The sequence below is a fragment of the Dermacentor andersoni genome, chromosome 8 (assembly GCF_023375885.2).
Source record: "Dermacentor andersoni chromosome 8, qqDerAnde1_hic_scaffold, whole genome shotgun sequence".
Classification (NCBI taxonomy): Eukaryota; Metazoa; Arthropoda; class Arachnida; order Ixodida; family Ixodidae; genus Dermacentor; species Dermacentor andersoni.
The window spans coordinates 119,187,651-119,201,028 of record NC_092821.1 but is presented as its reverse complement, the minus strand read 5'-3'; the positions used below and the strand labels follow the sequence as shown (position 1 = coordinate 119,201,028).

The 13,378-nt window shown below is 45.5% G+C and overlaps 1 protein-coding gene across 1 annotated transcript; it reads right to left on the bottom strand.

The window, feature by feature from the left end:
* Positions 1 to 2,163: 2,163 nt before the first annotated feature.
* On the bottom strand, positions 2,164 to 5,186 carry LOC129384320 (uncharacterized). The gene is made up of 3 exons (XM_055069623.1): positions 5,113 to 5,186; positions 3,550 to 3,917; positions 2,164 to 2,395 (listed from the first exon to the last, which is right to left on the bottom strand). Exons 1-3 carry the CDS (start codon positions 5,122 to 5,124, stop codon positions 2,278 to 2,280), a joined length of 498 nt encoding a protein of 165 aa, XP_054925598.1. The 5' UTR covers positions 5,125 to 5,186; the 3' UTR covers positions 2,164 to 2,277.
* Between the last annotated feature and the right edge of the window lie 8,192 nt (positions 5,187 to 13,378).

Sequence of the window (13,378 nt, the reverse complement as noted above, 5' to 3'; positions counted from 1 at the left end):
TGCATTGGCACATACTGAATGGCTAAATCAAAGTATAGTAATTCAAAGAATTCGTGAAACATAATTGACCATTCTGTCAGCACAACGCTCTGGTTTACAGGTATCGGTGAGGCGACAATGTAGTTTTGTGTTTTATGCAGGAATACAACGTACGTGAGCGGAGCTGGGGGAGAGAAAACGTTCTCCTAGGAATGTCGTGCGCAGCTGCAGTGCCTGTAGCCGTACCTAGAACGTTCCTTGTCTTCCCCTGATCACTACGATGGCGCTCACTGTGTCCGTCTTGTCTCAGGATTGCGCCCCCACCGTTCCTCCCCCCAAAAAACTTGCTTAGGTATTTCAGAGCAGCGAGTAACGCATCAACGTTTGTACGCTTGGGACATTCCAACCAGTGCAGTTCATAGTATCGGGATATTGATTTTTCACGCCTTCGCAGACTGTGTGACAGTGCCCACAGAGACGGTTCTGTATTTTTTCCTGTCTTCTTTTCTCTCACCTGTTGCACTACTTTCTCCCTTCCCCAGTACAGGTAGCCAACCGGAGATACTGCTTGGTTAACCTTTCTCTCTTTGCTTTCATATATATATCTCTCTCCCTCGGTGAAGCTTCACATGTGTGCGTTTGATGAGGTATGTCATGAAAATTTCAAGTTTTCGGGTAACATTTGTACAATAATTAAAGACCTCAATGATATTGTTACCCACAATCATCTGGAGAACTTGACTTTTTTTTTTACTGTAAACTAAAAAAAACCTAACGAAAATGGTTCAGAGGATGCCGAGCATAAAGCAGTTTGTCAGTTTTCAAGGTGCTTAGGAATTTCGCAGGCAGTAGACCGTTCAATTCGTAAAAATTCTGTTTTGAGCTCAGGCGCATTCTTCTGTCAGGTTATGCTGTTGTCAAAAGACATGCGGCGGATGCGTAGAGTTACCAGTGCTTCAGTTTATTCGTTCAAAGGCGCAGCATGGGGGGCGCTTCAAGGTGTGTATAAAGAACTCCATTTCACCCGAAAGGCTTCGTGGCTTATGCAGAGCGCTGGTTGCTGCGTTATTTTCCGGATCGCGGGCTCCATTTGGTCCGAAACTGACGAATTGTAACAATGTGGTCTTGGAACTACGCTTGATTACTCTGAGTTATTAAACTTGCAAGCAAGGCTGGCTACGTACCCGTTCAAGTCAGGAACATAAGAAGGCTTGTACATCGGAGAGAGAGAGCTCGTACATAAGGAATCCAATAGCGCGAAAGCGACGTGAACATTTAACACGTACAAGAGCTCGGGTGTTATGATGCTCCAAGGATGGGGGTGGGGGTGGGGTTTGTGGTATGTGTTCTTTGCGCACGTCTGCTTTGCGCCGTTTAATTCCTGAGTTATGAGCCACCAAGTGGCCCAAACCAAATGCTCCAAACGAGGATAGGCTCTTTCGATATGGCATATATACTCCGCCTATGCACGAAACCAGGCAAGCACCAGCCCATTGTCCCTCTCCACATCCCTCGTCCCAAGCTGTTCTTGGCATTTATTTGTTTATTTCCTCAAAGGTATCTTGTTGAGACATTACATGAGGGAGTGGGTGGTTAATGGCAAACAAAGATACTACAAGTTACAATGGGATATTTTCGATAAGCCGCTTGGATGCAAGTGGGTCGATGACAGTGGCAACTTCGGTGGGCAGGCCATTCCACTCTCGTGTTGTGCGCAGATAAAATGATTGCTGAAAAGTCACGGTATGAGCTTGTGGGGGATATGCTGTGTTAGAGTGACTGGTGCGGGCAATGAGATGTGCTCTTTTTATGTACGGGTTGTCAAAAGGCAAATATTATAGGCGAAATATTATACAGGCACGAAATGCGAAAACTTTTTTTCAACAGTTGACACATTAGGAGAAGAAAATTGGTGCTATTTGAGCACGAAAGCGGAATCGGAAGTGCAGAAAAGAAATCGCTTAACTGTAAGGCGATACATCTTACAGCTCCCTCATACAATGTGTAGGACGCTGCCGCCTCGTGTGACAAAATTCACAAACACTTAGCATGCTTTAATCTAGATTTCGTTCTGGTCGTGCCAGTGGCATATACTTTATCGAAGGGCTCATTCGCACTTCGGATGCTTTTCCCATGCAGATAGTACAAAGCCTGGCGCGAAATAAATTCATCTGCAGCAAGGCGTCGCTGGGAGCAACCACTTTATTCACCCACAAAAGACATTTCGTAGGAGCGGGGTTGTAGGATGGTCGATGGGTGTTAAGTCGGTCAGGAGTGGGATTGTCGGGGGTGAAATGTTCAGAGGATGTAGGTCTTGGTGCGCTCGGCGATGTAGCCTGGCCGGCTGTGGTACACCGAGCTGCGGGATCCGGTCACCACTGGGGCGTGGTGGTAGTCGGTCTGCTGGTAGGGCAGGCTGCTCGGGAAGACAGAAGAAAGAAATCGAAAAGATAACGTCACCACGTTTGCTAGCTTTCATGCATGACACAGTGTAGCTATCGCGCTCTCAATCGTTAACATTGCCGAAGCCATGATCACCATAGTCGCGGACATTTGTCATCACTGCAACTGTTGTCCTTATGTAATCATCTGTCGAGTAAAAAAATGGCACATATCTTTCATCTCTTGGTAAATTAATTAAAGGCTGCGGTTTTACGTGCCAGAACCACGATCTGCTTATGGGCCACACCGTGGGAAGGGGGGGGGGGGGGTGAAGGACGCGCTTCGATTTAATTTTGGCCACTTGGCGTTCTTTAACGTGCATACAATGCGCGGTACTCGGACGTTCTTTGCATTTCGACCCCATTGAAAAGCGGCCGCCGTAGCCACGGGATTTGATCCCGTGACTACGTCCTTAGCCGCGTAATGCCGTAGCCACCAATCCACCGTGGCGGTCAACTTGTGTACTGCACTGAAAGTTCTGTTACGATAATGACTTCAACTAAATCGGCACCTGTTGAACCGGCTGAGACCTTTCTCAACTCACATGTCTGTTGATATCATTTTTACGTCGACTTGAGTATAAATTTAAATCGGTGTAACGTACCGCACATACACACAAAAAAGGGATTCGTAAAAAGACGCCTGAATTTGCGTCGTAAGCTCACTGCTTCTTGTCATTGCACCTGTCAATTGGGAATTGCCAGTATGAGAAACTGGAGTGACAATGATTTTTGCAGAAAACTTCTTTCTCTGAATTTAGGATGTTATGTTGAGCGAAAAAATGTACAGTGCGCGCACTTTGAAAGACAGCGTTAGGCCAGAACTCATACCTTCCTATCGCATGAGCTCACCCAGAATCTTCATTTGCGGAAATTCCAGTTCAGCAAAGACATAATGAAACGCGGCAAGTACGCGCTCTGTGTTCTTGGCCCCGAAGTGCTGCTACTCTTGTACAACAAGTGCACCTCACCAGCTCTTCGAGTAAGATTAAGTAACCCTTGGATGGCTTAGCGCCCATGCCAAGCGTAGCTTCGTACAATTTAAGCCATAGCGACTACTGCCTCCTACGCCTCCTTGACACGCGACGGAGCGATTACTGCCAGAGGGTGGTGTTCATAGTCTCCTCACCCGGTCAGTGCGTCATGGTGGACAACGGTGGACTTTGGCTGGACTACCCTGCTCTGCTCGATGGTGTAGCCGTGCTCGTGGTGTGGAACGTGGACGAGTTCCTTGTGCTGAGCCACCAATGGGGCCCTCACTACCGTCTGGTGCACCAGGGGGCTCCTCACCACGGTCTCGTGCACCACTGGCTGGTGCAGCACTGGCTGAACCACGGTCTGGTGCACCACGGGCTGAACCACCTGCTGGTGCACCACACGTTGGACCACGGGCTGGACTGCGGGCCGATGAACAACTGACACGGTGCCGGGGACACCGTAGGTGAAAATAGCGCCGCAGTGGGCTCCGGTGACCAACAGGCAGGCGATGACGAACGCCTAGATAGGAGAAATAGTTCGGGTTAGAATGCACATTCGCAACAGACATAAATAAAAATAATCTGGTAGGACGTTATTGTGTGATGTTATTCTGCGGTATTATTCTGGTGAAAGACACACTGTGTTTGTTGCACCGCTTTACGACTCGTGTGGTATCCGGAAAAAAGTGCGCCGGGCAGACATACGACTGATATTGAGGAAAGTGCCTGGGGAATCAATGACTGTAACAGTATTGCTAATACTTGTGAAAGATAAGAAATTTTATATGCACAATCGCAGTGGCTTATCGAACCAAGATTTATGTATGTAATGTGTAAAGCTTGTCTGTAGGGCTTATAATAATCTAGAATGAGGTAAAGCTGTGCAGTAGCGAGCTGCAACAGTGTCACCCATTGTCTCATGAAACTCTTTCGGGGGGACTTGAAGCAGCAGTTGCAAGCCTCACATCCTAGGCGATCCTTGCGGGATTCGAGAGTCATTACGGAACAGATGTGCTAAGTTTAGAAAAATTGCGGTATGGTGCTGAATTTGTTTTCTGTGAGAATTTTCAAGTCGAAAATCACTACTTTAGGCTGTTGATTGTGGAGCGTTGCAGAGTTCTTATGTTGAATTTACATAAGAGAGGGCAGTCATGGGCTCGGCCTAAGACGTCAGTGACAGAGCGTGAACATCTCCTACAGCAAATAAGTGTCTGTAAAATTGTAATTGTAATTTCTCAAAAATTAAAAAAAAAGTTGAGGTTATGGTGTAACTGTAACGTACGAGGGTGCTTGTCATCAATGACAACGGCGTAGCTGTAACTTGAGGACAAACGCAACCACAGTTCGCCGCAAACTCTGTGGAAAACTGCTGACAGAACTAGCAGCCGAAGGCCTAAATCTTAACTCGTTGAAAAAAGACGCTTGAAGCGTAATGCAAGAAGGACTCCGCAGCTTTACCGCAGGATTCAGAGCATGCCGGGTTCGAGCCTACGTTGAGCTAAGCTATGCAGAATAACTCCCAGATTGATAATAGGAACGTTGACCATTTTGCAGTCACGTCTTGTTTGAATCTAAAATCTTGGGGCCTGAAGAGTTAGAAGTTTTTGAAGCGGGGGGTCTAAAAATTTTTACGCATCATACGTAAAAGTGCCCCTGAATGCCCGTAACAGGGACAACTCAAAAAGCTGACTGGTGGTAAAACGATGGGCACTTACGAATGTCTTCATGATGCTTAACAAGTTGATATAACCCAATATGAGGTGCTGTCGATGGCTTTGAAGAAGTGTATGTTTTCTGCCAGTGAGGCTGGCGGCTTTTATACCCGAACATGGCACACTCTCCTCTTCGACTGCATCCATTTCGCGCACAAAGAAACCAAGTATCCGCGAGAGCCGACGCCTGCTTTCGTAAACAACCGAGGTTATTTTTTGCCTCAGTTGACCACCTAAAATGACCCGAAATGCTCGCGTGGCCTTGCCAATAGGGCATACATGTTTGAACGTTTATTTTTGCTTGCCATCTTCTGCGTACATTTTTCTGCTTTTCCCGCTACACGAGCGTTCTTGCCTCCCTTGGTCTAGTTTATCTTTTTCCTTATCCATTAGAGCAGATACTGCGGGATGGTTTCGACATTGGAATCTCGTAGAGTTCAAAACGAAGGGAATAAACAAAGATAAACGAAAGAAGAAAAAAAAACGGTCGGTGGTGATGGAAACACAGCGAGGCGTGTTGTGTGGGGTCATTGGTTATTCAGGTGGCGATCGACGAGTACAGGGCGTGCTCGGCAGAGCGTCTACCTTTTCAAGTGCCCGCGTTGTTCCGTCAGCGACTGGAGGTCCACGGGCGTGGGTGCTTCTCGCGTGTCTCGAAGCTGTTTAACTCTGTCGATTCCTTGCCCCGCTATATGGGTCCAACGCCACGTTTCGTTTAATCTACCATCGCTACGATATGGAGTTTTCACCTTCTTGTAGCCTCTAGAGTCTGAAAAACACTTTGGCAACACGTCGCCACAACGAAAGCTTAAAGTTCCTGCACACTTCAGTTGTAAGTCGTCACGCTGTACCCGCTTAGAGGACTACATTAGGTTTTCGGAACATTCTCGTATTCGTAGCTTTCACAGCCTAAATATTTTACCATTGCAACTCAGAACCGACTTGTACGTCCTTTTTTTTCCCTCAACAACTGAACGTTGGAATGCCTTACCTGGATATGTTCGTTCTTTGCCGTTGACCAGCTTTAAGGCGCTTGGGCTAAGGAGCCCGTGTCGCAGGTAATCTGGCGTCCCGCGTTAAACGGAGTCTCGGCAAAAAGATTTTCGAACCACGTATATCCAGGCCTTACATGCGACTCAAGGAATTGACTGAATTAATTGACTTTCTCAAGCTAAAATACGTGCAAAAATCGTAAACCGCGGCATACACACAACCTACAGACATGATAGCTCTCGGATTGTAATTTGAATGTACGAGAAAACATAGTTCCGTTGCGCGAAAACTCAAACAGACCCCTTTTCCAGCGTTTCTACAATGCATAGACCGGCGACGGCGCCCGCCATTTGCGCACGCCGGCGCGTAAATCTCGTAGTCCACGGAGCGGTGCGCCCGCTTTCCTGAAACATTTTCAGATGGGGCTTGCCTCCACCGCATCGCGGCCCATGCAAGAGGCCGTGTTTCGACCAGAAAGCCCGCCTTCATGCATAGCGTTCGCCCCGATCGTATCCCGGTAAACATTACGGTCACATACGCTGCAGTTGCCGTGAAGCGTGAGAAGCAATCAGAGATCTTTGAATGCTATCGCAATCCATTCATAAATGCGAAGCTCAAGTGTCCTCCAAGTTGTTTGTGTGCAATTGACATATGTTGTTGTCACTACTCCTGCTATAGCCTAAGAGGGGCTGCAGTATGTGAAAGTGAATAAATAAATAAATAAATAAATAAATAAATAAATAAATAAATAAATAAATAAATAAACAAATAAATATGCGGTAATCTGTGTATCTGGGCTCTGAGGCCAACTGACGAAAAGGGACAGCAGACTTCAGCGATCAAGTCTGCTCTGCAGCCGTTTGCTGCGGCAGCAGCATTTGCACACCGTGAAGACCAGCATTTCACTGGATGATGATGTTTCACATTGATGGCGCGTATGGTCAGAAGCCGGGCTGACAGAGTTCGGCGTGACCACGTTTGCATGCACTCGCTGCTGACTGGTCTGTTTGTTAGTGTACTTGCCCTCTGCTTATACCCGCTATGGGGGATGACCAAGATTCGCATGGAATTGGAAGGCGATTAGTATTGCAAAAAAACTGGTACTATAGAAATAATTGGGTGAAGAATAAAAAGGAGTATAAAATAAGATAAATGATTACAAAGATTACGCGCAGAATCTGCTTTGAGACTTTTCTACATGATGCGTAAGCGTTTACTACAAATCACCTGCAGTATCGTCTTCGTATGCTGCTGTTTGGTATAAATGCGAGAAACACCGCGAAGGAATCGTGAAACGGACAAGTGCGGTTGCCACACCGAAATGTTAACTGAGATGATGATGACCTTGAGTTTGGCGCATACCCATTCACGCGGATCGGCCAAGAGTCGGGCAGACTTCACTTATGTGTTCAGGTAATTAATTTAGAAGTCTATAATTTTGTTGCATAAATTGAGACCAGCATGATACGATGAAGAGGAGGCGAATAGTAGCAATGTTCATTCATGTTATAGTCAAACCCCAGAGGATGTGGACGAGGGGTGAAATGACGAGAGAGATTGAGTAAATGAAGCGAATATATACAACATTTCTTATGTGCACTGTCTCCTGTTTCGTTCTTATTGTTGCGTTTGTTCTTTATCTTCAAATTGAAGGGTGGTGCGTTTGCGTGCTGGCGCTGCTTCGTGGAATCTGAGCACTAGCCGATGCGTGCTGTAGCACGTGACGTAATCGAACAGTGTCACGTTTGGTAGAGCCCATGGGTACACGTGGCCGATGACGCTGCCTCCTCTCCATTCGAAGCGTTATCAACCGTGATCAACCGTATTCCGGTGGCGGCTGCGTGTGGCGCGGTTGCGCGGGCTCTACACTCTTAGGCAAAGTTACACCCTTTGCGGTTTATCTCTGCCACACAACAATAATCGTCATCTGTCTTGCTTGCGTTTCCTTTCTTGAAAACTCCGCGCCCGCTACTTTCCTGTCGGGAATGCTATGTCATGCTGATAACACGCATGCCGTTAGTTGCTGGGAAGTACCGGGCTCGCCGCGTTAAAGAAAGGGAATGCGTACAAGACATATGACGATTATCGTTGTGAGACAAAAGGGTGTAATTTTGCTTAAGAGTGCACCTTGAAAGCGATCTGCGATGGGGACACAGTGCGCCGAGTGCTGATAGCTTCGTGTGCGTCGTGCTCTCGCCGCTTAGTTCGCGTTGAAGTGAGAAGCAGCCCGAAGGTCAATTCGCTCGCTGCTATAGGCCCTATCCTTATGGCGATTGTCTTACGTGACGGACTGACGCACCTACACGTTTCCTCGTTGGGCAGGCATAGAAATGCTTACGCATTTAAATTTAATTTTTGGTTGCCGGTTTCTTCCTCAACTGTTTGCGTTCAACCACTACGGGGAACTGGACAAGAGCCAGCTTTTATAGGGCGGTTTGTCAGGGGGGAAGGTGCGGTCATATAGAAAGCTATACTTTAAAGTAAGAAGTTAAAAATACTCAATATAGTAACGGAAACTTAATTAAATTTTGTGCTTGTATAAAAAAGCAATGTTGAATAAAATAACCTTCCTTCTTTTCTTCTGACGTTCTGACGTTTCTTCCTTTCTGTATTCATGTTGTGGAATTCGGACTACGCACATGGCCAGACTTAAACACCCTCAGAATCCCCCTGTCTAAGTAGGGTATATTTATTTAATTAAAATGCTTAGCATTATAGAACCTTTCATTCGCAGTTGTTTGGCCAAAGGCTTATGCTAATATTTTTCTGTTTGTTCGCGGTGGTTCAAGGTTTTACTATTTGAATACATTTCGTTTAGATGGTCTTGGTCTTGGGTCGTTATTCCCATTTTTGTTTCAACTTTCTTTGTTTTCATGGTTCAGTGGGATGACGTCCAAGCACCTAGCGTTCCGACGTGACTGCAGCATGACATTCGAGAAGACCTTCAAATATGAAGTCTCCTTACACCATTCTTAAATTCAGATTTTGTGGAAATCGATATTCTGGCCGCAGATGAGAGGCATTGTTGTGTTGAAGGGTTCATGCATTTAAGGCTCGACGGCTAGTTTCGAAAATCTCGTGTGGGATGTTCAGATAGACTACTTCAGCTACTTCTTCTACAACAACAACAACAACAACAACAACAACAACAACAACAACAACAACAACAACAACAACAACAACAACAACAACAACAACAACAACAACAACAACAACAACAACAACAACAACAACAACAACAACAACAACAACAACAACAACAACAACAACAACAACAACAACAACAACAACAACAACAACAACAACACAATTGAGGTCGCGACCGAAATGACGTAGTGACACTTGGTGGGAGATTTGATCAGTTTTATTTTATGTGCACATTTGCCGCACTACTTTTTAGAGTACTTGGCCCGTGTGAATACATTGAGCTACTGTGCAAACTACGTGACGTGGTCGCTGCGACGTCGCTGTTGGCACCGACGTTGTTGATAATTTCGATGTTTGCTTCCCACCACCTCTTTCTCGGCGTGCCCTCTATTGTGAGCATTTTGCCATGTTTGAGGCGTATTATTGCCACGTACGGCTGCTTTTTGCAGGACTGCGGTCCTGAAAAAAAAATGTCCCATTATTCTCACGCAGAATTCAAGGACTTGCGCAGTGAATTTGACAAATGTTATCGAGAGAGAGAGAGAATGTTGGAGCAGAAGAGAGAAGAAAAAGGATAAGAGTTTTCTTGCTGGCTTCCTATCCTAAGAGGAATGCACATATTACGTAGTAACACATCTGTAGTGAGATGGTCGGGTTTTTGGCCCGTGAGCGTCTTTCGTTTTAATTTGGGGTTCTCGTTTGACTTCGGCACGTGCTTTTAAAGTACCGACTGCAAGTTTAGCGAGATCCTAGTGGTAGCTTTCCGCTCATTTGCCTTGTCCACATCACTTTGAAACGTCAAGCGACGACTGCACATTCATAAAGGCATCGCGGCGCATGGGAAATGCTGGTTTGTGTTTCTCCACTGTTTTTTTTTAATCGAGTCCGCTCTCTTGGTCACAGATGCTCAGAACCCGCAAACCTTGGGTACAAACCTGAAACAACGAATGCGGCGATCTAGTGGAGCTCGTTAGTCCTAGATGACGTCCCTGCGTTCAAGCACAGTCACATTGACACGCAAGCCACGCCGCGGACCCGAGAAGCACATATTGAGCCAGCGAGATTTCAGTTTGCTCTTTCTGCTGCGGCCTGCTAGGCTGTTCTATGCAAGACTGACACGATTCGTGCTCCCGCTCTGCTGCAGTGTTGTTATCATTATCAGGGGCCGACGACGGCCGCTCTTATCGCAAACTGCGTTCTGAAGTGAGGTTTAAAATACTCCCGGGAAAGGAGATTTTGCTGCCGCGATCAGATGCATAGATTTTCGGGTACACTCAAACTCTTGGAACTCTATGCGTAGCAGTAAATGAATCTTTTACGGGTCAAAGCGCTAGCCCCAAAACGACGAAGGAGCCACCGCGTTGAGCACTAACGCAAAAACATAAATTTTTTTTTTATCAGAGTACTTTAATGTTCGTGTTTGTTTACTAGAGCTAGAAGTGAGCCTTGAATAACTATTCGCAGACGGTGGTCACATCACGAAAAAAAATGTAAATTATGCTCACGACACAAGAAGATGACGCTGTGCTATGCACCCGCGAAAGGAAACTACAAATAAAGACTGCAGCTTGATTGGAGGCACACATGTAGCCTCCTATAGTGTTTGAACAGGTTCCACGCTTACAATGAGTGGTTGCGTAACGGCTAGTTGGTTCTTTATCATGAAAGTTAAGCTTCACTGCATACTTTAACCAATAGCACAGCTCATATCACATGCTTCAGAACGGAGATCCATAAAAGAGAACAACACGCACATTCATGTGCTCGTAACACTGTGCGCGATCGTCTGGCTTAGTTCTGTAACTTGTTAAACAATGCGGCACAACTCCACTTCACCGAATTTGCTTTGTTGCGTAAAAGTAGGCATTCTTCAAAGCCTCGAATCTTATTCATTTTTTCATTGCTTCTAGTCTTTTTTTTTCACCCGGCTGTTACTTCAGTGAATATGAATGTAACCAGTGGCCTATTAACGTGTGCATGGCAAGAGAGCTGAATATGTTTTATACGATATTGCATGTATAATTCATAACGTTTGTCTGCTTTAAGTGTACCATTAGATGCAATTGACATAATTGTGACATCATTTTTCATGGCTGAGCTACAAATTTGTATCCTTGATAGTGTCGTTTTCTGAAAATTTGCGAATCTTTACATCTATAAAGAAACATTGATGGCATAAATGAAGAATACGCTTAGAACAATCACTAGACATTAGCTTGTTCTTTCAAATGCAACAAATCTAATCAAATTTCGTGCGCTGGTTGTCGAGAAAAACGATTTATTCTCTCCCGTTCATTTGGTTGGGAGCCGCCGAACTAAAGCTTCCTCTTTACAGCTGTCACAGAAAAAACAAACAAAAAAAAAAAGAAAAAGAAAGAAAAAAGGATCGCAGATTTGCGCAACCTTTTCTTGCAGTATCTCAGCCTAAGTTCCGCAGCGCTATTTTTTCGAGCAGCCACATCAACCAATTCAGTTGCCTATAATTAAACCGCGTGCTTTCAAACTTCTCCTGCACATAACGCTTTAGAAGACTTGGATCAGGAATATTTAGCAAAAACTGCACTTCACGCAGGCACGCCTATCTTCGCGTGCATGTCGGCCATAATGTTCAGTGTCGTTGCCAGGGAGAGGGCACACCCAGCACTTACGCACCCCCACCCCCCGCCGAAATAGTAGGTGGCATGCCCCGCCCCTTTCCCTCCCGCAGTCACCTTCCCCGTATCCAGTAAAGTGGGTGCGCCCAGTGACAAAAAATTCTGGCTATGTCCGCTCACAACGTTTCCACCATTTTCTGCTCATTTGATCTCGGGGGCTATTATAGTTATTATAGGATAGCGAGGTAAACTTTACGTCGTTCGTAAAACGGAGTTGTAACGTTCTGGATCGCCTGCATAAGCAGTTTACTGAAAACAACAACAACAACCCCACAATTAACCCACAAACTTTGGTCTTTGCCTACACATGACCCATAATGCGCCAGCCCGATTTCAAATAAACGTAATTTATATAAAAAAACTTGGCTCGTTTAGTTCATCGGGGAGAACGAGAGCGCCTCGCATAACGCATGAAAATCGGGAGAAGACGGAGTTTCAGTAACTCATAGTTAAGTCAGAAACTTTCAACTTTCTCTTCACATCACCCCTACCATGGCACATATTTCTACTTAATTAACGTCAGGTACAGTTCTACTAGCACACTGCGATACACTGTGGATAATCGTCGTATAATGCTTTCGAGCATTTGCCTAATGAGCTTTTAGCAAAGCCCGTAATTAACCGACGGTCTTTGAGCGTTGCTCTTACATCACCCATAAGATGCTCCCTATTGACTCCAGATGTTAACTTGTGACACATTGAGTTCTTTTATGACACTTGCTAAAACTTCCTACACAGCAAAGTAACTTGCATCCTTAAGGGTGACTAAGGTTGTAAATCTGTCTATAACTCACATTCTTACACCCACAAAGAGTGTAAGAATGTGAGTTATAGGCCGATTTACACCATTATTCACTTTTAAGAGTTTTAATTATGTTGTGGTGTACGCGGCTCCTGAACGCTTGCGTAAGTTTCGACAAAGATTGTAATTAAATGGGGGGGGGGGGGTTCAGTAAATTACTTATGCAGGCGATCCGTAAAGTTGCATGTCTGTTTCACGAATGTCGTAAAATTTAGCTTGCAGCTAGGCAGATTAATCTTTGATCGTACATCACCACAACGTCCTCCCTGCTAGAACAAGATATAAACAACGTTCCTTGTTTTCTTAACCGTGGAGACTGGGAAAGTCAACCGTGCGACTAGCATAACGCATCAAAATGCGGAGAGCCATTGGTTCTTTCAGGGCCGCGGGAAAACTTTGTACGCGTAATGGCTCGACGCCTGTAAACGGGCAGAAATGAAGGTTCAGCTGTTTGTATTTAGCCTACCATTCACCCACACACTTCAATATTTGCCTCCACGTTCGCTTCTGAAATGCTCCACATGTCCTTTAGGTATCTCGTTGAATGATGAAAGGCGCAGGAAGCTTCGGTTTTGTTGCTGGGAGCCGAAGCTCAAGACAGTCAAAAATGCAGTCACATAAACACGCATTCCCCCAGTTACCCGTTGCTATCTTTTTATCACATTCTATTGCG

Bases quoted from the DNA above. Each gene is read 5' to 3' on its own strand.
- LOC129384320 (XM_055069623.1), bottom strand. The intron at 2,396-3,549 runs GTGAGGAGACTA...CTTCCCGAGCAG, and splicing joins CACCATGACGCACTGACCGG to CCTGCCCTACCAGCAGACCG.